The 23,492-nt window shown below is 39.9% G+C and overlaps 3 protein-coding genes across 6 annotated transcripts; 2 read left to right on the forward strand and 1 right to left on the reverse strand.

Moving 5' to 3' along the window:
- Positions 1-523: 523 nt before the first annotated feature.
- On the reverse strand, positions 524-5,864 carry LOC125469997 (aminopeptidase M1-like). Of its 4 annotated transcripts, none has more exons than XM_048568326.1 (19): positions 5,610-5,864; positions 5,117-5,262; positions 4,923-5,025; positions 4,484-4,673; positions 4,303-4,396; positions 3,996-4,146; positions 3,619-3,723; positions 3,425-3,541; positions 3,162-3,275; positions 2,840-3,019; positions 2,384-2,702; positions 2,156-2,277; positions 1,983-2,080; positions 1,682-1,859; positions 1,493-1,607; positions 1,325-1,392; positions 1,134-1,211; positions 944-1,021; positions 524-769 (listed from the first exon to the last, which is right to left on the reverse strand). In XM_048568326.1, exons 1-19 carry the CDS (start codon positions 5,817-5,819, stop codon positions 584-586), a joined length of 2,652 nt encoding a protein of 883 aa, XP_048424283.1. In that variant the 5' UTR covers positions 5,820-5,864; the 3' UTR covers positions 524-583. The 4 variants fall into 4 exon arrangements, with proteins under 4 accessions (XP_048424283.1, XP_048424274.1, XP_048424287.1 ...); XM_048568330.1 differs by having other exon boundaries at positions 536-769; positions 2,840-3,022; positions 3,619-3,687; positions 5,610-5,858; XM_048568321.1 differs by having other exon boundaries at positions 537-769; positions 2,840-3,022; positions 5,610-5,858.
- A 2,933-nt stretch (positions 5,865-8,797) lies between these two features.
- On the forward strand, positions 8,798-10,095 carry LOC103948740 (probable carboxylesterase 12). Its single transcript, XM_048564017.1, has one exon. The coding sequence runs from the start codon at positions 9,054-9,056 to the stop codon at positions 9,963-9,965; it is 912 nt and encodes a 303-aa protein (XP_048419974.1). The 5' UTR covers positions 8,798-9,053; the 3' UTR covers positions 9,966-10,095.
- A 7,799-nt stretch (positions 10,096-17,894) lies between these two features.
- LOC125480518 lies at positions 17,895-19,931 on the forward strand (the record flags this gene model as incomplete). The annotated part of the gene is made up of 2 exons (XM_048591452.1): positions 17,895-18,386; positions 19,224-19,931. Coding segments are annotated over 2 exons (1,200 nt in total), but the record flags the coding sequence as incomplete, so codon positions are not given.
- Between the last annotated feature and the right edge of the window lie 3,561 nt (positions 19,932-23,492).

The following is a 23,492-nucleotide window of genomic DNA, read 5'->3' on the forward strand; positions in this document are numbered from 1 at the left end:
CAGAAATATCTAAAGCATGTGAAGCTTTTCAAGCGTAGGAATCAGCTCCTTCTATTGATGGTACCTTAGCTTTCTCTTAACCTGCAATGTGCTGATTTCTTATGGTGTTCTGAAGGTTGGACTAATTTTTGTAACAGTAACTGCTGCTCGAGCACTTGAGTCGGTAAATACAGAGATTTACATCCTAAGGCTCTGCTCATGGCTGTTGTCGATTATAGTTTGAAAACCCACAGCAGAGTGCGGACAGTTTTTCTGGTAACACCTAAATGATACTGTCCAATTTGTCACTTGTCACCAACACTTCCAAGCAGCTCATTGACATCTTCTAGTGTCACATTTCTGTCCCAAACATTTGGTGTGTATTTTCAACTTCAGAATCAAATGTCATCGATGTACTATTTTGTAAAACTAACTCGAATGCTCCTCGATCACTCTTGCGATGTATTCAAAGTTTTGGGTTTCGATTTGGAAATCATTAGGTGTGTATTTTCAATCATTACATATTTTACAGATGAACTTATCAACGAACCAGAAGGCAAAGAATTGCATTCCATGAATGCTTCCAGCATGATTATAAGGCTAGCTAGTCTTTCCTGTATGCCAACACGTTCAAAACATCGGCAAGATCTGTCTCAACCTGAATACTCTGAACCCAATTGGCGTTAATCTGCACATGCTCCATGCTCTGCTTCAAGGTTCTGGTTATCGAGGGGGTGGGATGAACCTTAAAGAACTCATCTACTTCCTTGACCTTTTCAAATGAAGCCAACTGCAGAGGAAAGTAACGCCGAATGGACATGAAGGTATAAGAAAAGAAGGAATGGAAAGGTATTATGTAACTAATTTATATTGCTTGTGTAATCACAGATTAAAATTACACACAAAAAAAAAAAAAAAAAAAAAAAAAGAAAAAAAAAAAGGGGTCTGAAAGGCCAGAACGAACCGGTGAAACAACTGCACGAACAAGGCTGGCAATTACAAATCCAGAACCCCAGGTCTTAGAGATGTGCTCCCAGTTATCCTGTATTTTGGATATCATCCAAAAGGCAAAATGAATCGTATTAACAAAAGTAGGGAAAGAATAGAAATACATTTCATAATATGCTCTTCAGAAACTAGTGCTTCAGAATTACCTTCAACCACGTCAAAGCTGTTTCCCGTCCTTCACTACTAACAGAAGATAGCCCACGGGCAGCATCCTGAAGGCGGACCTATAAATATAGATGCCGATTGCTTGAAATTTCTTTGAGATGCTCTAATAATTATGTACTTATAATTACAAAATTTCAACCAGCAAATATAAGACATAAGTAAAATCGGATACCTCAGAAGACAATAAAAGGTTGAGAACTTCCAGTACTATGCTCGGATCTGGACAAGATGCTAATGATTCTACAGGCACAGAGAGAAATCTTATTCCCATGACATAACAAATTAACAATCTCAGATGTTAGATCAGCATCCTTAATTGTACAAATGAATTAGTAGTTACTTATAATGCGGTTTTTCTCCTCGCTTAGATCAGCCTCTCTGTAAACTCTAAGAAGAGATTCGTAGCCCCATCTGTTACACATGCTTACTCTTTGCATTACCGCCACATACACTGCCTGAAACAATAGTTAATCAGGAAAGTCAAAAGCTTGAATATAGTGTTTAATTAATGGTTTACATCCAAAACAACCTTTCTTATGTCGGGAGGAAGGACTGGCGTATTTCGGTTATCCAAGAATTCACGAAAACGTCTACTTGCTTCATTAATTGTTGGGTCATGTCCAAACACAGCAAGGGCAGTTAAAATTTCTCCTCTTAGCATTGAATCTAAATGGCTCTCACCAGGTTTAGGCTCCCAACCAAGCTTTCTGTAGATAAATTCAACATACATATAAACTGTTAACAAAATAAATAGAAAGAAAGAAAAAAAGGAAGCAAATTTAGTGGACAGTTTGGTACTTGCATAGTTAAAAAAAAAAGAACAAGCTTACTCTGCAGAGTACTGGAAAAGGCTAATAAACGATTGTTTTATGAGATTCAGTAGCTCGGGTACAGCATCAGCCGCAATTCTTGCCAGCTTATAACATATCTGAGAAGTGAAGATCAGAGTCAGACTCAAACCATATACACAATAACCTAAACACAGAGCATAGGTGATCATTACGGCAATCAAATTTGACAGCACTGTATAGTCAAGTTCCTCTCTGTAAGCACCCAACAACGTAAGCAATGAAGCAAAAGACTGCTGGCGAGCCATAGAAAGGGCAAATGAATCATCCAAGATTCCTGTTGAAGGAAACAAAATGATATAAACTAAATACTTCCATTTTTCACTATCATAGAGATGCAAGTTTGTGTGTGCGTGTGTGTGTGTGCATAAAAAGACGATTACCGTATCTGTCGGTTGCAGACAAGTCTTTCTTTTCTATAACATTTCTAAGTGCAGCTAAAAGTTCATCTGAATACATCACCCTGTAAAAACCAGTCTGATCCAAGTTGACTTTGATCCAACTGTATAAGGCATTGTTTTTATTGCTTGCACTTCTACATCCATTCTCTGCTAGAAAGCAGCCCAGAAATTCTTTTAGGTCGAGACTTTCGGACTTGTTTCGTAGTAGGAAACTCTTGTGCACATCATATGAGCCACAGCATAATGTTATCGGCACAATCCATTGCCCATCACCTTGGGAACCACTCAAGTAGAATTGTGTCTGCCGTTTATTAATTTACTTATTAGAATTTTCCAAGTACCACAGAATAAGGCTTAACAATATGCATCTGAGCTCCAAGATGTAATTTAAAATTTTGACAATCAAACAAAATTTTCAAGGAGGCAACACAAGGAAACCTGGTCAAATTGCAATTTCTGATCTTTCACTTTGACAGAAATAACAGGGTAACCCATTTGCTGAGTCCATGAATTCATTAGCTTGTTCACAGGTTCACCAGATATCTCCTCAAGGGCAGCCCATAAATCTTCTGTGATTGTATTTGAGGAAGCATGCTTTCTTATGTATGAAGCAAGTGACTTCTGGATGCATTAAAAAATAACATGCAATTAACCAAAGTTCAAAAGTTCAATTAAAGAATAGAGACACATCAAAAACCTTTCTCGTATTGTATGAAACCAAAAAAAAAAAAAAAAAAAAAAAGAAAATCAAAGAACCTACCTGGAAGTATTCCGCACCAAGATAGCTTTGTAGCATCCGAATAATAGAAGCTCCTTTTCTATAACTTATTGAATCAAATATTTCATCAACCTCAGCAGCATGATTGATCTCTACCTGGCCAAAAGACCCAAGATTAAAACATAATATACCAGTTACCTGAACACATGTATGCTTATACCCTTCTTTAAATAGTGTGCTGAAAGTATAGTGATGAATACTACTATTTAAAGCCTGTCATGCACGAAAGACATATGTAAAAGTACCTCGATGGGGTGAGATTCTTCAAGCCCATCCAGCTTAAGACCCCTAGCACTTTCATCAACAAACTGAGTCCATACTTTCCACTCTGGGAACAAGCTATCAGTAACTAAATAGCTCACCTAATGACGTTTAAAATACTTAATTAAAGTCCAAAGAATGTAAAATAACAAGTACAACAAATGAAGTTAAGTGATACCCATGTTGCAAATCCCTCGTTCAGCCATAAGTGTGTCCACCATTCCATCGTTACAAGATTGCCAAACCACTGGTGTGCCAATTCATGTGTCACAGCAGTTGAAACCTTTCAAAAGCAAAAAAGAAATGTATATTCATATATACATTTCATTTGGGTTTTAAATAAATCAATAGGGTAGTGCTATCAACAGGCCCATTTTTACTTCTCACACACCCCTTTCAACTTTCGGCCTTCAAATCAAATGAATTACGAAGATTGATGGACAAAAATTAACAAGGGTGTGTGGGAGGTAAAAACAGGTGTGTGAATAGAACTGTCCAATAAATAAATAACTACATATCATATGAACCAAGCTAAATGCTGAAAGCTAGAGTTACCATTTGCTTGTTGGCAGCTGCAGAATTTTGTTCATCAAAGAGCAAAGCTGATTCTTGGTACGTAACTAAACCATAATTCTCCATGGCCCCATGAAAATCAGGAATTGCAACCATATCCAATTTGGGCAAAGAGTATGGCATAGAAAAATAACTGTAAAACTTTTTCGTCATTGATTTCATATTGAGTGGTAAACAACACATCGTAGGAACGGGAGGGAAAGAAACTAGATATAGTCCATAACAGGCATTAAGTGTAATTGCAAATTCGAATATGAATGATTAGTAATTTTGTGATCAATAAACATACTCTTTGTAAAATTCAAGAGTCCTGACAGCAAGGTCCAAAGCAAACTTCCCTTGGTCTGCCCTGCCAACTTGACAATATACCCGCACTATGACCCCTACGACGAGATAAAATGTGGCACCATCAAGAAAGGGTTGCGGTTGCACTAAATACACACACAACAAGAGATTGTCAATGATTTTACCATCAGAAGTATGATCTTCAATATAATCAAACAACCCAACAACTATGGCCACCAAATATGTAGACATGATTGGTGATTCTTGATATGTAACTGTCTTCATATGTCCATCCACTTTTTCTTCTACAACCGGCATGTTGGAAAGAGCTACTAATTCGGACGGAACATCATCCAATATAATCTTGAATGTAGCCTGTCAATCAAAGTTCCAGTAAGAATAAATGGGGTGAATGCAGCAGACCCTCAAAGTTAAACAATTTAACCAGAACTAAAGGATTGATTTCTTATCCATACTACCATCCCATAACCAACATATCTGTTTCCTCCTAAACTCAAAGCTGCAGTTAGAAGCCATGTTTAGTATCCAGAATCGATTTAACAAAATAACTATATACAAATGTAAATCAATATTTTTATTCTACTGTGTACGCAAGTGAGAGACCTTCCAAGCAGGTTCATCCCAACATGGAAAGCACCGCCTGGCATCAACTGGTTGAAACTGCGTAACTGCCATATTTTTCTTCTCACTGTTATGCTCATATGTACTGCACCATTGAAGTATAATAGGCACATTGATAGATGAAAAGGAGCTATACAGACTGTATAACAAATCCGGAATTCAAGGAACGTCCTTACCTTCTAAAAAATCCCTTAATCTTGTCATTCAAAATACCTTCAAACCCAATAGCCAAAACTCCCAAACCAATCGGAAGTGTCTCTCCAAACTCCAAAACCAAAACCCCGTCTTCGTTGAATACCTCAACTTTTGAAGGCTTATAGACCTGCTCAAACAGTCATTTACTCATTGTATGAGTTACTTTTAACACTATTTTGGTACAGCTGAAATAATCAGATAAACTTATTAGGACTTTCAAATTAAATTAAATGAGATAGCTATTTTCCAATCCATCTTTCCTTTTCCTACAGCTTTCTAATTAAGCAGCAACCAAACAAGGCAGCAAAATCACTAATCAAGGATTGATTAATCACTTATGGGATAAGTGCTTCCGAGAAAAATCACTTTAAAAATCGATGAGTGTCAAGTACCAAATCATCCAAGCTAAAAACGATAAAAAAAATTGTCTGAATTGAGGCAAATAATAAGTGCACCGATGATCAGTGGTAGTACCTTGGAAGAGTGAGTGAAAGAGACGGAAGCGGCATCGACGGCGAGCTCGGCAGCGTTGAGGGCGATGAATCGAGTATCGGAGACGATATCGAGGTCGATGGCGACGGAGCCGGCGAATTTGCAAGCGATGAGGTCGGGTTTCAGCCGTATGGAGTATCGCTTTGGCACGGCGAATTTCGGAAGCCGCGGTTGGCCTTTGAACTGCTCCATCTCCGCCTTCGTGTCACGATAGTTGCTCCTCTGTTCTGTAAGAAGCAGAATGATCATAGGAGAGATTAACGTCGTCCGCGCAAGTTAAACGTCAAAATAGGAGGTAAAGTCTAATCTTTACTCCTTTTTTTTTTTTTTTTTTTGGGAAAAGAAGTACGATATTTATTGAAATAAGAGAAATATATGAACCGGAAATTTCAATTTGGACAAAAGGAAAAGAATGCCCGGCATAATTAACAATATAACCATCCTCCAAACAATACAATCATAAAAAATTAATTAAGAAACATCCTCAGTTAGAGCATCTTAGACTAGAATTGGTGGGTATCCACACCAAACCATCTCAGCCGCACATCCAAGTCTAGCACGCGCGAGTCTATCTGCTACCCGATTTGCATCCCGACAAACATGCAATAACATTGTCAGATGAAAGGAACCTAGAAACTGATTGATGTCATTAATTAAAGGCCCCATGTTTGATGTATCTACACCTCGACGTTGCATAGCTGCCAAAGCTATTGCAGAATCTTCAAAACAAAAAGGCCTCCCATCTAGAAATAGTTCCAACACGAACATTACAGCCCTTCCAGCTGCCAAGAATTCCACCTGAAAAGGAGATGTAGCGTGATCAACAGAAGCCGAGAGCCCAGCTAAAAAAATTTCCGTTGTGATCCGAATGACGGCTCTAACACCACCCATGCTCGATGTGGATGCAAATTTTTGTTTTCTTCTTATTGGACAAAATTGCACCTACAAAACAAATAACACCTTAGGTCAAGGTCAAGAGCCTTACGCGCCCACGATGAATTGGGGGGGGGGACTTTGGCCGAAGAACCTGATGTGATATAAAATAGCACACAAATTAAACCCTCTTTTTGATAGTTGTAGTATGTGAAAGTTGGGATCGTTCTAGGCCGGGGATTAGGAGGGACTGCTAATCTACACAAATTAAACTCTAAATCACTAAACTAGACTCAAAAACAGAAAACTAAACTTAAACTGACTCAAATAACTCAAAACAAGCTAAACTAACTCAAACAGTACAAAACAAGCAAATTGACTCAAAACAAGAACTAAGGAGTGATTTGGACAAAAATTAAACTAAGTAGACTCAAAATACTAAATGGCGGGTTTGTTTGACGAATTTAAACTAAAACAAACAAGTTACAGAAACAAAGTAAATTGATACGAATTTGGGTGAATTGATGGGTGATAGGCTAGCTAGAAGGTCATTCTCCACACATGACACATATGCACACAAATCGATTTCCAATTATTATTCCAATAAACCATAAATGACAATGCCCCAAATTAATTGTGAACTGCACAAATTAATTCTTAGAGTTTCCTAATTTCATTGAATTGGACTCAGCGACGCAATCAAATTATTCTTATCAAGTTCCCTATATGAACTGCATGATAGAGATACATATCAAAGATCATTAAGTTCTATGAAAATCATAAGCATTGATAAAGCATTCATAACTATGAAAAGCATGATAGTCTTGCCATGGATTTACTTAACATAATCATGACTAGTGACTTCCACTACTTATAAATATAAGTTCAATGGCAGATTGCACAATCCATGGATGCAAGTCACCGCTCAAAACCCCTTCTTCTCCTTCCTTCCTTGCTTGCGGGTAGAAATCTCGATGTGGCTCGAGAGTAATCTTGTCTTTTTTACCCAAAAATTCGCGTGTCGCCTCTATAATTTTCTTGATTATTTTTGGCTCCACACTCGAGTTTTTTGACCAAGCACCATCGAAATTACACTTTAACCACTCCGAGGGTGATTGACTCCATTTTTGTCGGTCACGAGACCGCGATACCTTTGGTTGTTTATGAAACTGCTGGAAAGAAACCATCCACTCCTCCGCTTGCAGCACCACCTCAGTGCACCCTAAACTCCTCTCCATATCAAGTCGTTTCGCGCCTTCCACAAGCTCCAAAAAACCATCAGCAATAGCTAATTATATTCTCAACCTTTTAGGCCTCGTCTGGTATAGACGATTTGATTAGAAAGAAGAGGCTTACTTCACAATCAATTTCTTTCTAAACCCCAAAATAAAGAGTCATTCATACACCCTTTCAACATTTCCAGAGTTTAAGGGTTTGTTTGGAATTGGTGTGATGTGCAAAAAGTGTTGTTTTCAAAAGCAGAGCTGCTTCTGCTTTATACTTTTTTGAATTTATGATTTTGATAAAAAAAACACTTTTTTTTTTTCATTTACCAAACACGACTCTAGCCTAAACTTAAAAAAAAAAAAAAAATATTGTTTATAAGAAAATGTCAATCACCATCCTCCATATTTACTCACTGGTCTTGGCCTCTCATTTTTGGTGGAGCTTTGGGTTCAAGTTGATCTTAAGCCAAGCCCAACATATTAAAAACATTACATGCAAATGCAATAGAAAACAAGATAGTGCTTTCAACTTGTCAATTTCCACTTCTCACACGCTCTTCTTAATTTTTGAACAACAATACATACAGAGCAGAAAGGTGGTACATCTAATGGAATGAGGATCCTATTAGGATCCTCACTGGGAATCTTCAAATCGTGTCCGTTCATCGTATTTTGTGTGAACATAAATCATTTTAAATACTTTTATTTAAAATTAAATATGAATAGTATCTGATAAAAACTGACCGCACGATGTACGATGAACGGACACGATTTAAGAATCTCCAAGATGCTCACAAAGAGGATCCGGAGAGGATCCTCATTCTAGCTAACGTTGTCTTTGCGTATGTGGCAGAAAATCTTTGGTCGACAGAAGCAAATTGTTGAAATTTACAGAAAAGGAACCAGATCATGACCGTTGATCATATATCGTGCGGTTAGTTTTGGTTAGGTACTATTTATATTTAATTTTAAATTTTAAATTTTAAAAAGATTTATGATCGTACGATATACGATGAACAATCACAACCACCAGATTCCTAAGATCCCAAAAAAAAATCCGACCGACAATCCTTCTTTGAAATTTGCATCCATATGCTGGCGAAACGCCATTTGTAGACCTTCTCAACCAACCACGTATTGTTCCATTTTATTATCTTACGCAACAAGTCACAAAGCATTCACTTCATTGTCTTCCATAAAAACCCCGAAAACCCGGTCCCAAATACAAGACAAAACAAAATAGTTTACCCAAAAAAAAAAAAAAAAAAAAAACAAAATAGTTTACCCAAAAGAAAAAAACCAAAACAAAATATCTCCGGCGACTCCGATGGACTCTAAACCCTCCAGCGAAGTATCATTCGAGTTCCCGACCGTTTTCCGAATCTATAACGACGGCCGAACCGAGAGACTCAAGGGCACCGAAACCGTCCCACCCTCCACCGACCCGAAAACCGGGGTCCAATCCAAAGACATCGTCCTCTCGCCACAATCCGGGCTCTCTGCCCGCGTCTTCCTCCCCAAGCTCCCCGACCCGACCCGCAAACTCCCTCTCCTTATTTTCATCCACGGCGGCGCTTTCGTCATCGAGTCCCCCTACTCTCCTCTCTACCACAACCACGTCGGGTTACTGGCTTCCGAAGCCAACGTCGTGGCTTTGTCGGTGCACTACAGGCGTGCCCCGGAGCACCCACTCCCCGTTGCTTTTGAAGACTCCTGGGATGCAGTCCAATGGGCCGCGGCCCATTCCTCTGGTAACGGGCCTGAGGCCTGGCTCAACGATCACGTTAACTTTGACCGTGTTTTTATAGGTGGTGACAGCGCTGGCGCCACTCTGACGCACAACGTGGTGCGCCAGGCCGGGCTCGATGGGTTGAGCGGGACAAGGATAGTGGGGATGATTTTGTTTCACCCCTACTTCATGGATGACGAGCCCGATAAGTTGTTGGAGGTTATTTATCCGACATGTGGTGGGTCGGATGACCCGAGGGTGAGGCCGGGCAACGATCCGAAATTAGGAGAGATTGGGTGCGGGAGGGTGTTGGTTTTTGTGGCTGAGAAGGATTTCTTGAGGGACAGGGGTTGGGCATACTACGAGGCGTTGAAGAAGAGTGGGTATGGTGGGGTGGTTGAGATTGTGGAGAGTGAAGGGGAGGACCACGTGTTTCATTTGTTCAACCCAAGTTGTGACAGTTCTGTGGAGTTGGTGAAAAAGGTTGTTTCTTTCGTAAATCAAGACTAAGCTACCCGCCACCGCCGTAGCGATCGAGAAGATATTGGATGCTATGGTGACAGCTTCTTGAATTAATCACACAATAACGGTTAGATGTTGTAATTTTTATGTGTTATAATAAGAATTATCCATTGTATTATAGACTATAGATATACAAGCATATATTATCTTCATCAAAGTTTCAGTTTTATTAAAGAGAATTTTAACGAAAAATTCCCAATACTTTTTAGGGCACCAAAATTGCATGCTATTGGTAGTCTTTCATTAACGACATCCATAATTTGGACGTTATAGATTTTTATTTTTATTTTTATTTTTTTGATAATTTTTACTTTACTATCCTTAAGTTTTACCAAAATCGCACTTTACTATACTTATTTTTTTGTCTCACTTTCATATACTTCTGTTATTTTTCCTATCAAGTGATATGTTAAGTGATCCTTTTGTTTGCAAACAAGAATACTGAGAAATTATACTTTCATTGATAAACAATCATAACCTTATTTTCTCTCGTTCTGGTGAGAGTTCTTTTCTCTCCATGAGAACTTTTTGCATTGTTTGTGTGTGGGCTTTCCCAATCTGATTTTAGTTCAGCCGTCGTCCCTAGCTGTGACGAGCATCGGCGACAACATCTAGTTCAATTCCCATCTATTTTGTTTATATTTCCCATGCTATATTTTGATCCTCCATCCCATCTGTTGTTGTTTTTCCTTGCAATTCTAAACCCTGATCTTCAAATTATCTGTCCTTCCTCCACTTCATCCATGTTTCAGACAACTAATTTCTCCCACTTCTCCTATTTCTTTCCATTATGTTCTCGTTTCTTTCTTTATTTTTTTCTCATCCCCTAAAATTGCTTCATCCCCCCTTATTTTCACACCAATCTTGATATGCAACTACATCTGTTAAACACGTTTTGATGTGGATTTGTCGGAAGGTGCATAGAGCTTCGATTCGGGTGTTTACACCACCACCTTCTACTTGTGTGACTTTGTTGGCATGGATGCATGTGGTTTTCCCATCGGCTTCCTTATCAGTTTCTTTCGTGCTTTGGTGGCGGATCGTCAAGTGTTGGTTCAAGGATGATGGAGCTATATGTTTTCCTCTTCCTGGGAATTTGTCTGATCGAAATTTAGGCTGCAAGATGATGGAGAATATGTGGTGTTATGGTGATGGCAGGGGTATAATTATTTATGTTGATGCACAAAATCAGTGAGGACTTTGGTACAACAGAAAGTGTCAAGTTTTTGACCTTCGCTAGATTGCTCCGGTCACCAATGTGGATAAGTATGTAAAGAGATAGGGACAGGGAAACAAACACAAGATGTACGTGGTTTACCCAGATTGGCTACATCCATGGAGTAAAGGAGTTCTCATTAATTGTGAAGGGTTTACACAAACACATAAGTTCAAGCTCTCCTTTAGTGAGTTCTAGTGAATAGTTTAGTACAAATGCCATTAGGAATTATTGTGGGAGAATGATCAATTTTTATAAAAGAGAGTTTCTAGTTTTGTTTTGACATTAACACGTATCGTGCTGTGATTGGCCTCTGATTTTGACACGAGTTGTACTGTGATTGGCCTCTAATATCGACATGTGTCGCGTTGTGATTGGCCTTCTGGTTGGAGGAAAGCTCTTGTGGGTCTTTGACGGTATATTGTTGACCGGTGCTCAGTAGTTTCGGGATTGGTCAAGTATGGTACAAACAGTGCTCTCCTAAGTTCCCGAATTAGGGAAGTTCCTTGGTTGGGGACTTGCAAGATCCAAGCCATTGAGTAATCATGAAACTTCTAAGTATTGAAGCGTGATATCATTTGCATTTGCCTCTGCCCTATAGGTAGATGTGACCTATTCTCTGGAAGTACTTTTCCTCCATCTAAGAATGATATCTTTAGCTGATGTTGACGCACAAGGTAATGTATCACCTTCATTTGAAGCTTACTTATAGTTTCGGGCTTGGTCAAGTGCGATACAAACCTTATAGTAGGAGTCCCCTAAGTTTCTGAGCGAGGAGATCTGCCCAAAGAGGTAACAAACAAAGTAAGCAATCAAAGTTCTAAGTAATCAATCTTAGATTGGAAGTTTTATTTCGGGTTCTGGCTGATTGTTCTCCTTCTCCTTGTCTTGCAGACCGCAACAAGGACAAAGAAAAGGACATGGATAAGAGATGATATGAGATATTTTTTCTTTTGAAGAAGTAACGGATGAATCGGCACGTGTTGTTGTACTTGTTGACTTTCAATAGGCTTATTCTTGAACTGGGTTGGAAGGTTTTCTGATTTCCTCCAAAGGAGTGAGCAGACTCAAGAATTTGAGGGTCAAAACAAGTCTGTCAAATCTGAAGTATGTTCAATTCTGATGATATGGGATATTTCTGCTGTTGACAAAGTAGTGGATGTGGTATGGAGAGGCTTTGTTCTAAGGCGACGATGCTAGCAAAAGGCTGTTAAAGCTTCTTGATCTCTTCAATTAGAGTAACGATGTCGAGCTTGGATTTGACTTAGACTCATTCGTCTGGATTGTGCGGTTTTACAGGAAGGGCGTTGTGCTGTACTGATCTGTTCCAGCTCATCGTTGAACCTTCTGCTTTAATCTTTTGTGTAGCAGAAGTGGTGTGTAACCTTTGCAATTAAATGGTCATTCAGAGCACTACTTCTTGGTGACTCATCCATGCTTGGCGGCTGCAGTGTAAAGAGGCAATATCATACTAATAGTTTTGAGCTATTTGTCGAAGGAATTCATGACCTTAACAACAGTTGAGGATGAGTACTCGAGAGCAATGCTAGGCAAGCAACCATGCAAAGGTTCTGGGCAATCAGTTCCAAATCAGAAGTTTGATTTCAGGTTCCGACTGATTGCTTCCTTTCCCTTTGTCTTGCATGTAAAAGAAAGGGCAAATGAAAAGACAGGGAAAAAGCATGATATGAGATACTCTTACTTTTGACCCTGATGATATGAGATACTTTTGCTCTAGTGTGTTTGGTTGGCAGATGTATTATCGAGGGGGAAGAAAACAAAGTATTTTGAGAGGCTATATTAGGAGTGCCCTTTCAGATATGAGGAAGGGTTAAGCATTTTTTGCAGGTCTGCCTGGCTATTGAGGATGAAGGTCGACATATATAGGAATTCTTCCAACAATAAGTAGTAATGTTGTTCTTTTACCCTTCTCGGTCATAGCAATGTAGTGGGAGCTGCAAGGTTCACGTGTTTTAACTTTGTCAGAGATCTTTGACAAAGTGGTTCACGTTACCTGGAAAGCTGATGTTACGTGTGAAAAGCGTTGACAATTTTTATCCTAGAAAATCCGGCTCTCGAGGTTCGGAGAGCGGTGCACCTTTGATTTCTGGAACTAACAATCCTGCTGGGGATCTGGTTCTCGAGATTCGGAGAGCGGTGCCTCTTTTGATTTCTGAGCAAGCAATCTTGTTGGGGATCTGGTTCTTGAGATTCGAAGAGCGGTGTCTTTTTGATTTATGAGCAAGTAATCTTGTTGGGAGTGCTTTCTCGGATGTGAGGAAAGGTTAGGCATTTTTGCAAGTCTGCTTTACCACGGAGCATGGAGGTTGACACACATAGGGATTTTCCAGTTATTAAGCAGTGGTGCTGTTTCTTTACCCTTGTGGGTAATAGTAGGGTAGCTGGACCTTCAAAATTTACGTGTCTTAACTTTGTCAGAGTTCTTTGACAAAGTTATCCTTGGTATCCGAGGAACTGATGTCACGTGTGAAGATTGCTAATAAATTTTACTCAGGAAAATCTGCTTCTCGAAATTCGGAGAATGGTTGTTTAAGAAGTATGTTCATAGAGTTATTGCTTGTAGGAATTCCTCCTTTATTTTCGTACTTCTGAGATTTATTGGACCTATTTTTCTTTCATCATTTCTGAAAATGTCTGGTCCGTCTGACCGTCGTTTGGACTTAAATGCTGTGGAAGACGTAGCCATGTCTCCTCAAGATAACATATGGCGCCCATCCTTCTTATCGTCTACTGGTCTCCTTACCATTGGGGACTTTGTGATGAAGAATGACATGATCGCTGCGATGGTGGTCAAGAATATTCTCACTCCCAAAAACAACAGATTATTTTCCAAACGGTCTGATGAGTTGGCCGTTAAGGATTCTCTGGCTCTCAGTGTTCAGTGTGCAGGTTCTGTGTCTAGTATGGCCCAACGCCTATTTGCTCGAACCCGCCAAGTTGAATCGTTGGCAGCTGAAGTGATAAGTCTCAAACAAAAGATCAGAGGGCTTAAGCACGAGAATAAACAGTTGCATAGGCTCGCATATAGCTATGCTACGAAGATGATCCAAGGGTCAGATTTTAAATGATCATCAGAGGTTTATGAGTTTGTTCGAAAGGCATTTATTGCCTTCGTCCTCTGGGGCTGTACCATGTATTAAAGCTCCAAATGATCAACCTCTGGTGCTTCCTCTTTCTGGGGTTCTGCCTAGTACTGAGGCTCTAAATGATCACCTTCAGATGCTTCCTATTTCTGGGGCATTGCCAAGTGCTGAGACTTCTCATGAGCAAACTTTGTGAAGGCCCTTTCCTGTTTGTTTGTTTTGATTCATGTGTATGCACGTATTTGTAATTTATCGAAGATATCAATAAATAAGCTTTACTTCATTCAACATGTTGTGTTAAATACACTAAGGCATCCTTCACTAAGTTCTTTGAATTTTTTCTTTTGTTGGAGTTTGCAAGTTGAAACTTTGTGTGTGGATCCTGTAGATTGAAATAGTGCTCCCTTAATTTCCCAAGTGAGGAAAGCTTCTTAATTGGGGACTTGAAATGTCCAAGTCACTAAGTAGTCGCGAAACTTCCGAGTATCGAGGTGTAGTAGCATATGGTAGGAGTCCCTCAAGTCTCCGGTCGAGAGAGTTGATGAAAAAGGTGTCTTGCTAGTAGTCAAGTTTCCAAATTAAGAAAACCTCACCCTTTTCTTTTCTAAGTGGTAGTTCAAAACCCTTTATTCATATTTTTTTTGAAGGTTGTTAGGCCCAATGGAAAAAGAGAGCCCTAGCCCTTTACAACTTTTTTTTTTTGAAAATGGTAACCAGGCCTGAAATAGAAGGCCCAGTCTTTGACTAGGGTTTTCTGTGCCCTAACTACACAGCAGGTCACGTGCTTCTTCCTCAGCCTGTTTATCTTCTTGATAGGAGCATATTCATGCGACTTAAATGGCTTGTTCTCGTGCATTTACGTTATGTTTCTCTCGTTATTTTAGTCCTTTATGCTTCTTTTGTGTGTTTTCAGGTTCTAAGGGCCTAGGGAGCAAGAAAGTGCATTTTGAGGCCATTTGGAGCATTTTTGGGCATGGATTGGATAGCTTATCCATGGAGCCAAGAGGATGGACGAATTTGAAGGCCTTGTATGCACTTGAAGACACAAAACAATGGCTCTAGCCCAATCAAACACATTATGCCATACAAACCAACCTATTTTAGGCCCATTCTATGTACTTAAACCCTAGCCCTTTAAACTAATTCATTTATCACTTATCAAACCATTCACTTATCACTCACCACATATCATTCACTTATCACTTAACATATCATTCATTTATTTCACTTCCATACTCCTCTTAATTCCACATGCATTCTCACACATGCACATCATTCACTCACATTTCCACCATTCATTCTTTATTCCTTTCCAAACATCTCACATGCATTTCCACCTTCCTACTTCATCATTTCACCACATTCTCCCTCTTTAACTCACATGCATTCATCATAATTCACAACACAAAACAACTTCATTGCCATGGGTTCCCATTTCCTTTCCAAACATCTCACATGCATTTCTTCATTATTTCCTAACCCTACATGCATTATTTATTGCATCTTCACATGCATTCACACACACTTTACACATTCAAACCGTGAGCTCCCATTCCTATATGCCATTTTCAGATTTCCACCCACTAACCTAGTCATCAACACATGCACTTCCACCTTTCATCCACAATGATTCATGATTCATTCACTTTGCATCCTTTAAATCACATACTTTTCCATCATTAATTAGCCACTTGCATCTTAAACAAACAACCATATGTTCCCTCCACTACTCCTATAAATACCCTTGCATTCATTCATTCAATTCATATCTCATATTTCCATTCACAACACTTCACACAACACAAATACACATCCATTGCCGCAATTCCCCTTCCATTTTCTGTGCAGTTTTTCTCCTTCATTGCAGCCACTATCCAACCACTTCCCATCCCTCCAAAACACTTCACATAATCCCCAAAGCTCACTTAGACCTTGTGCTACAACAACGAGGAAGAAAAGAGTGCCTAAACGTTCATACAATTCAAGTTTGAGTTGTTGGAATTTTTAGGTGTTTCTTTGATTTCAAAGTTTAAATTTAATTCTCTTTGTTTTGTACGTATGAGAATGGAAGAGAAGAGTGCCTAAACGTTCATACAATTCAAGTTTGAGTTGTTGGAATGTTTAGGGGTTTCTTTGATTTCAAAGTTATGAGGAACTAAACCCCCTTTAGCTAGGGGGTGATTCGAAACTATGTTTATATTTGCAATATGAATTGATTACTTTTGGTTGGTATTTCATAAGTTGTGGATTCAATTCGTTTAACTGTTTGATTGATAAATTATTTATGTATGTTCATTAAGATTGCAAGCTTAATTTTCATGCATGAATATGACGCTAGAATATAAGTGAGTTTCACCTAATCGTTATGAACTTATATTCACAAGTAGTGGAGGTTGCTTATAAACAATCGCGTTAAACGAATTCTTGGCATAAGTTTCATGCGTATTCCATAGTAACGAGTGCCTCGTCAACACTTATAATTTTCATTGAACTTAATGATCTTTGTTGAATGTCTCTATCATGCGTATTCCATAGTTAGGGACTTTGATTAAGAATAATTTGGTTGTAATGCGTATTCCATTCAATCCAATGAATTTAGGGAAATTTGAAAGTTAATTTAAGCGGACCTAATTAACTTGGAGCATTGAGTTTCATAATTTATCGAAAGACCAACCGAAAATCAATCTTGTATTGCAAGTGTAACATGTGTGGAGAAGAACCCCTTAGCTATTCCATCATCCATATTTTTATCACATTCATATTTACATTTTGCCTTCAATTATATTCTGTCTTTTTAATTTAATATCGTCCAACCACAATTCCCCCCCCCTATTTTGTTAAAGTCTTAATCATTCGTATTTGTTTTATTTGTGTATCTTTAAAGCTTTTGGAGTGATAAACAATTGCAAATTCGTCTAAATCAAGTTCTAGCTTCTATTTGAGTCAATTTGATTGTTTTAGACAATTTGAGTTTTTCAAAGCCATTCTGAGTCATAGTAGTCTTGTTAAGAGTATTTTAATTTAGTTTTTATGTTTTTAAGTCAATTTAGAAGGTTTTAGCAAGCCCTCCTAATCCCCGGTCTAGAACGATCCCTCACTTATCCATTCTACTACAATTGTCAAACGAGGGTTTAATTTGAGTGTCAAGTAAATCTCACATCAAATTTTGGCGCCGTTGCCGGGGATTAGCAACTTTGCTAATCCTTTGTCTTTATTTTTATATTTTGTTTTTCGTGCATTCTTATTTCAAATTCTTAGTTTGTTTGTTTCCTTGTTTTTTTTTAGGTACTGTGTATGACTCGTAGCTCTCGGCCTATTATAGAGAACATCTCCGACTTTGACGGTGATTTTGAACGCACTTTGAGGAGAACGAGGAGTCAACAAGAGCCACCACAACCTCCACCACAACCTGGGCTTGAAGAAGACGAAGTAGGTGTAGAAGAAAAGCCCACGGATCAGATTTTTGAAGAAGAACAAGCCATGGCAGCAGATAATAGAACCATCAAGGAGCTTTCGGCCTCGGGTCTGGATAATGCATTGCCTCTTTGTATCCAATACCCCACGGCTGCCCAAGGCAAGACCGATGAATTTGAACTCAAATCCAGTTTGTTACACCATATTCCGAAGTTCCATGGCTTGTCTATGGAAGACCCCAACAAACACTTGAAGGAGTTCGAGGTGGTTTGTTCGAGCATGACCCCCGTCAATGTGGATGGGAGTATATTGAAGATGAAGGCCTTTCCATTTTCACTTATGGACAAGGCCAAAGATTGGCTCTACGAACTAGCCCCGGGAACTGTGACTTCGTGGGAGAGTATGAAGCGTGCTTTCTTGGAGAAATTCTTCCCTACTTCGAGAGTGATTCTCCTACGGAAGAAAATTAGTGGTATTCAACAGAATCATGGTGAGACATTCCCGGCTTATTATGAGCGCTTCAAGGGCCTTGTAGCTTCATGTCCTCAACATCAAATGAAGGAGGAACTTCTCCTTCAATATTTCTATGAGGGCCTCCTTCCTATCGAACGTCAAATGCTTGATGCATCAGCGGGAGGAGCATTGGTGGACAAAACACCAAGGGATGCCAAGGTTCTCATAGCCAACCGAGCGCTCAACGCTCAACAATATGAAGGAGTGGGCCAAAGGGAAGCCCCACGGCAACAAAGTGTAAATGAGGTGAGTGCTATTTCTGAAATTCAATCACAACTTGCTAATCTTACTTCTCTTGTTTCTCAGGTTGTGATTGGTCCAAAAGCACAAGAACACCAAGTCTGTGGCGTGTGCTCAATTCAAGGGCATCCATCCGACAAGTGCCCTCAACTAATCGAGAATGGTGGGTGGGAATCTGCCAATGCAATTGGTTTCCAAGGACAAAATCAAAACAACCCATACTCGAACACTTACAATGCCGGATGGAGGGACCATCCAAACTTCAAATGGAGGGAGCCACAACAAGCTGCCCAACAAGGAGGATTTAGGCCAAACCCCCCTGGTTTTTATTCCAAGCCGTATGCACCCCAACAATCCCAACAACCTTCGGCATCATCTCATTCAGGTACGTCTTTGGAAAGTAATCAAGCTATGCAATTACTAACCTCTATTTCGCAGGGGTTGCAAAATCAAAACAACCGGATAGAAAATAACGAGAAGGAGATGATGGATATGAAGAAACAAATAGGGCAGATTTCTGAGTTCCTTGGACAGATTAGAGAGCAAGGAAAGCTTCCTAGCTCAACCACAGTCAATCCAAAGGGAGGATTCGAATCCGCCAAGGCCATCACCCTAAGGGGTGGAAAAGAAGTTGGGACCGAGCCAAACAATCCCAAATCTGCCCAGAAAGTAGATGAAGAGACGACACAACCTGAGGCAGATCACCCTAACTCGGCCAAATCAGGTAATTTAAGTTCAAATTCATGTACTTCACGTCCTAATCTGCCCAATGTACCTTTTCCTCGCAGGTTCATGCAAGAAAAAAAGGAAGAAAGCGAGAAGGACATTCTTGAAACGTTCCGGAAGGTGCAAGTGAACATACCGCTTCTCGATGCAATCAAACAGGTTCCAAAGTATGCTAAATTCCTCAAGGACCTATGCAATACAAGGAGAAGAAGGGCAAACAAAGAGGTAGTGAAGGTAAGCGAGAATGTGTCCGCTGTTTTGCAACGTAAACTGCCTACCAAGTGCAAAGACCCCGGTAGTTTCACGATTCCTTGTGTGATTGGACATAATCGTTTTGAACATGCCATGCTTGATTTAGGTGCATCCATAAATGTCATGCCTTATTCTATTTATGCATCTATGAATTTGGGTGAATTAAAACAAGATGGTGTAATTATACAATTGGCCGATCGTTCTAACGCGTATCCAAAAGGAGTTTTGGAAGATGTGCTTGTGCAGGTGAACCATTTAATTTTTCCGGCTGATTTCTACGTCCTAGACATGGAGGATTCAGCCCATTCTACATCTTTGCCGATTCTCCTTGGTAGGCCATTCATGAAGACGGCCCGAACGAAGATTGATGTATACAAAGGCACCTTGACAATGGAATTCGATGGGGAAGTGATTGATTTTAATATTTCTGAAACTATGAGATATCCCGTTGATGACCATTCTTGTTTTTCCATTGATGTTATCGATTCTTTGGCGCAGGTATACCTTGAAGAATTGAATGAGGACGCCCTGGAAACAACCATCACTAAGGCCATAGAGCGCAAAAATGAAGGATTTGGGCCAATGCAAGGCCACGGCAAAGAGGAGGAATTCTTTGCAATGGGTTCTAGTGAAGAAATAATTGAGGTTGTGGCAACCCTTGAGTCATTACCACAACAATATGGTAAGGTTCCACTCTCACTTTCAAATTCAGTTTCCACTAAGATGCTACCTTCTGTTGTTCAGGCACCATCGCTTGAACTTAAGCCGTTGCCGGACCATTTGAAGTATGTGTTTTTGGGAAAAGGCGAAACATTGCCCGTCATCATTTCATCAAGTCTCACGGCAATGGAGGAGGAGAAGCTTGAGAGGGTGCTGCGAGAGCACAAAACGGCCATAGGGTGGACTTTGGCCGACATTAAAGGAATAAGCCCTACCACATGCATGCACCGTATACTTCTTGAGGAGGGGGCTAAACCAACTCGAGAGGCTCAACGCCGTCTCAACCCTCCGATGATGGAAGTGGTGAAGAAGGAAATAATCAAACTTTTGGATTGCGGAGTGATCTACCCTATCTCCGATAGCCATTGGGTCTCTCCAGTTCAAGTCGTTCCCAAGAAGTCCGGAGTAACTGTTATCAAGAATGATGAGAATGAGCTCGTGCCTACACGCATTCAGACTGGATGGCGAGTGTGTATCGATTACCGGAAGCTAAATGCCATGACTAGGAAAGATCACTTTCCTTTGCCATTCATCGACCAGATGCTCGAAAGGTTAGCCGGTCATGCTTTTTACTGTTTTCTTGATGGATACTCTGGATATAACCAAATTGTGATAGCCCCGGATGATCAAGAGAAGACCACATTCACATGTCCCTTTGGAACATTTGCTTATCGTCGCATGCCATTTGGCTTATGCAACGCACCGGCCACTTTCCAAAGGTGTATGGTAAGTATATTTTCCGATTTTGTTGAAAAGATCATTGAGGTTTTCATGGATGATTTCAGTGTATTTGGGAGTTCATTTGATAATTGCTTGGATAATCTGACCTTAATTTTGAAACGATGTGTTGAAACTAACCTTGTCTTGAATTGGGAGAAATGTCACTTTATGGTGAAACAGGGTATAGTTTTAGGACATATTGTTTCAGAAAAAGGAATTGAAGTAGATAAATCAAAAATAGACCTTGTACGTCACTTACCCTCTCCTACTTCGGTTAGAGAGGTACGTTCGTTTCTTGGCCATGCAGGGTTCTATAGGCGTTTTATCAAGGACTTCTCCAAGATGTCCAACCCTCTTTGCCGATTGCTTCAAAAAGATGTGCCATTCAAGTTTGATGGAGAGTGTAATTCGGCATTTAACCAACTCAAGGAGAAGCTAGTCTCGGCCCCCATTATTGTACCTCCAGATTGGAGCCTTCCGTTCGAGCTCATGTGCGATGCATCCGACTATGCATTAGGAGCTGTTCTAGGACAAAGAAGAGACAAGCGGCCGCATGTCATATACTATGCCTCTCGGACTCTCAATGATGCCCAATTGAACTACTCCACGACGGAAAAAGAACTTCTAGCTGTGGTTTTTGCTTTAGATAAATTTCGTTCATATTTAATTGGTACTAAAGTAATCGTTTATTCTGATCATGCAGCTTTGAGGTACTTGCTCACGAAAAAGGAAGCAAAGCCGAGGCTTATCCGTTGGATTCTTCTTCTTCAAGAATTTGATATTGAAATCCGGGATAAGAAAGGAAGCGAGAATGTAGTGGCTGACCATTTAAGCCGAATGATCCACGAGGAGCATGAACATGCCGTACCTATCCCTGAAACTTTTCCCGATGAGCAGCTGCTTTCCATTGAGGTAAGTGAACCATGGTATGCAGATTTAGTGAATTACTTGGTGGCTAAACAAATTCCAAATGAACTAAACAAGCACCAACGTGATAAGCTTAAAAATGATGCACGTTTCTATGTTTGGGATGACCCTTATTTGTGGAAGTATTGCTCAGATCAAATTGTACGTAGATGTGTGCATGATTCTGAATTTCACTCAATTCTAAGCTTTTGTCACACATATGCATGTGGTGGTCATTTTGGCACACAACGCACTGCCCTCAAGGTTTTAGAGTGTGGTTTTTATTGGCCGACTATATTTAGGGATGCTAGAACCTTTTGTATGTCTTGTGATCGTTGCCAACGAATGGGTAACATAGGTACCAAGGACCAAATGCCGCAAACCCCTGTCTTTAATGTTGAAATTTTTGATGTTTGGGGCATTGATTTCATGGGCGCTTTCCCTCCATCTTATGGTTTCACTTATATCTTGCTAGCCGTTGATTATGTTTCTAAATGGGTGGAAGCAAAAGCCACCCGTACTAACGATTCTAAGGTGGTTGCAGATTTCGTGAAAACTAACATTTTTGCTAGGTTTGGAATACCGAGAGTAATCATAAGTGATGGAGGGTCTCACTTTTGCAATCGGACCATTGAGGCTTTGCTAAGAAAGTACCATGTCAACCATAAGGTCTCCACACCTTACCATCCTCAAACAAATGGCCAAGCCGAGGTGTCTAACCGAGAAATCAAACAAATTTTGGAGAAGACCGTTGGACCAACAAGGAGGGATTGGAGCTTACGTTTAGATGATGCACTGTGGGCATATCGTACGGCATACAAAACACCTATTGGGATGTCACCTTTTCGGCTCGTCTATGGTAAGCCATGTCATTTGCCCGTAGAGTTAGAGCACAAGGCACATTGGGCCGTGAAGACTTTCAACATGGACATAGATGCAGCGGGAGTTCATAGGAAGCTCCAATTGAATGAACTTGAGGAGATTCGGAATGAAGCCTATGAGAATGCCCGAATGTACAAAGCCAAGACCAAAGCATTCCATGATAAAATGATTCGAACCAAGACCTTCACAGTTGGGCAGAAAGTGTTACTTTTCAACTCTCGCCTACGTTTGTTTCCTGGTAAGTTGCGTTCTAAATGGATTGGCCCGTTTGTTGTTACTAATGTTTTCCCTCATGGTGCAGTGCAAATCAAAAGTTCAAGGACGCAGCAAGAATTCAAAGTGAATGGGCATCGATTGAAGCCCTATTACGAGATGTTTGAGGAGCATGTCGTGGAGGAGGTACCCTTCCATGCCGTGGAACCTAGTCAAGCTTAAACGGAGGTACCGTCCGGCTGCAAGACGTAAAAGAAAGCGCTTCGTGGGAGGCAACCCATGCATCCGAATAGAGAAGAACTTGGAAACCCCTTTAAGAGACTTATTTTTATTCCTTTCTTTTTCTTTACTGCCTTTACTTTGCTTTCTTTCTCGTATTTGTTTATTTGCTTGCTCTGTTGTGACTTTCTGTTTAAAACATTGAGGACAAAGTTTGATTTAAGTGTGGGGGGGGTAAACAATTTGTATTTGCATGAATTTCGTGGGATTTATTCACCTTTCACTTAGAATGTTGTTTCTTGCTGTTTTAAGCATTTTTAGAGTGTTTTAGTGTGTTTTATAGTGTCTTGGTATAAAACTCCGAAAATTTGAAAAAAAAAAAAAAAAAAA

This window comes from the organism of the source record quoted next, unplaced genomic scaffold (genome assembly GCF_019419815.1).
Source record: "Pyrus x bretschneideri cultivar Hongxiangsu unplaced genomic scaffold, Pyrus_bretschneideri_v1 Contig10, whole genome shotgun sequence".
Taxonomy (NCBI): Eukaryota; Viridiplantae; Streptophyta; class Magnoliopsida; order Rosales; family Rosaceae; genus Pyrus; species Pyrus x bretschneideri.

What these genes read in the sequence shown, in the direction of transcription:
- LOC125469997 (XM_048568317.1), bottom strand. Translation starts at nt 5,819, where the DNA reads ATGGAGCAGTTCAAAGGCCAACCGCGGCTTCCGAAATTCGCCGTGCCA. An exon ending in GGGATGAACCTGCTTGGAAG is followed by an intron (nt 4,674 to 4,922) that starts GTCTCTCACTTG and finishes TTTGATTGACAG; the next exon opens with GCTACATTCAAGATTATATT. An exon ending in GTCTGCAACCGACAGATACG is followed by an intron (nt 2,278 to 2,383) that starts GTAATCGTCTTT and finishes TTCCTTCAACAG; the next exon opens with GAATCTTGGATGATTCATTT.
- LOC103948740 (XM_048564017.1), top strand. Translation starts at nt 9,054, where the DNA reads ATGGACTCTAAACCCTCCAGCGAAGTATCATTCGAGTTCCCGACCGTT.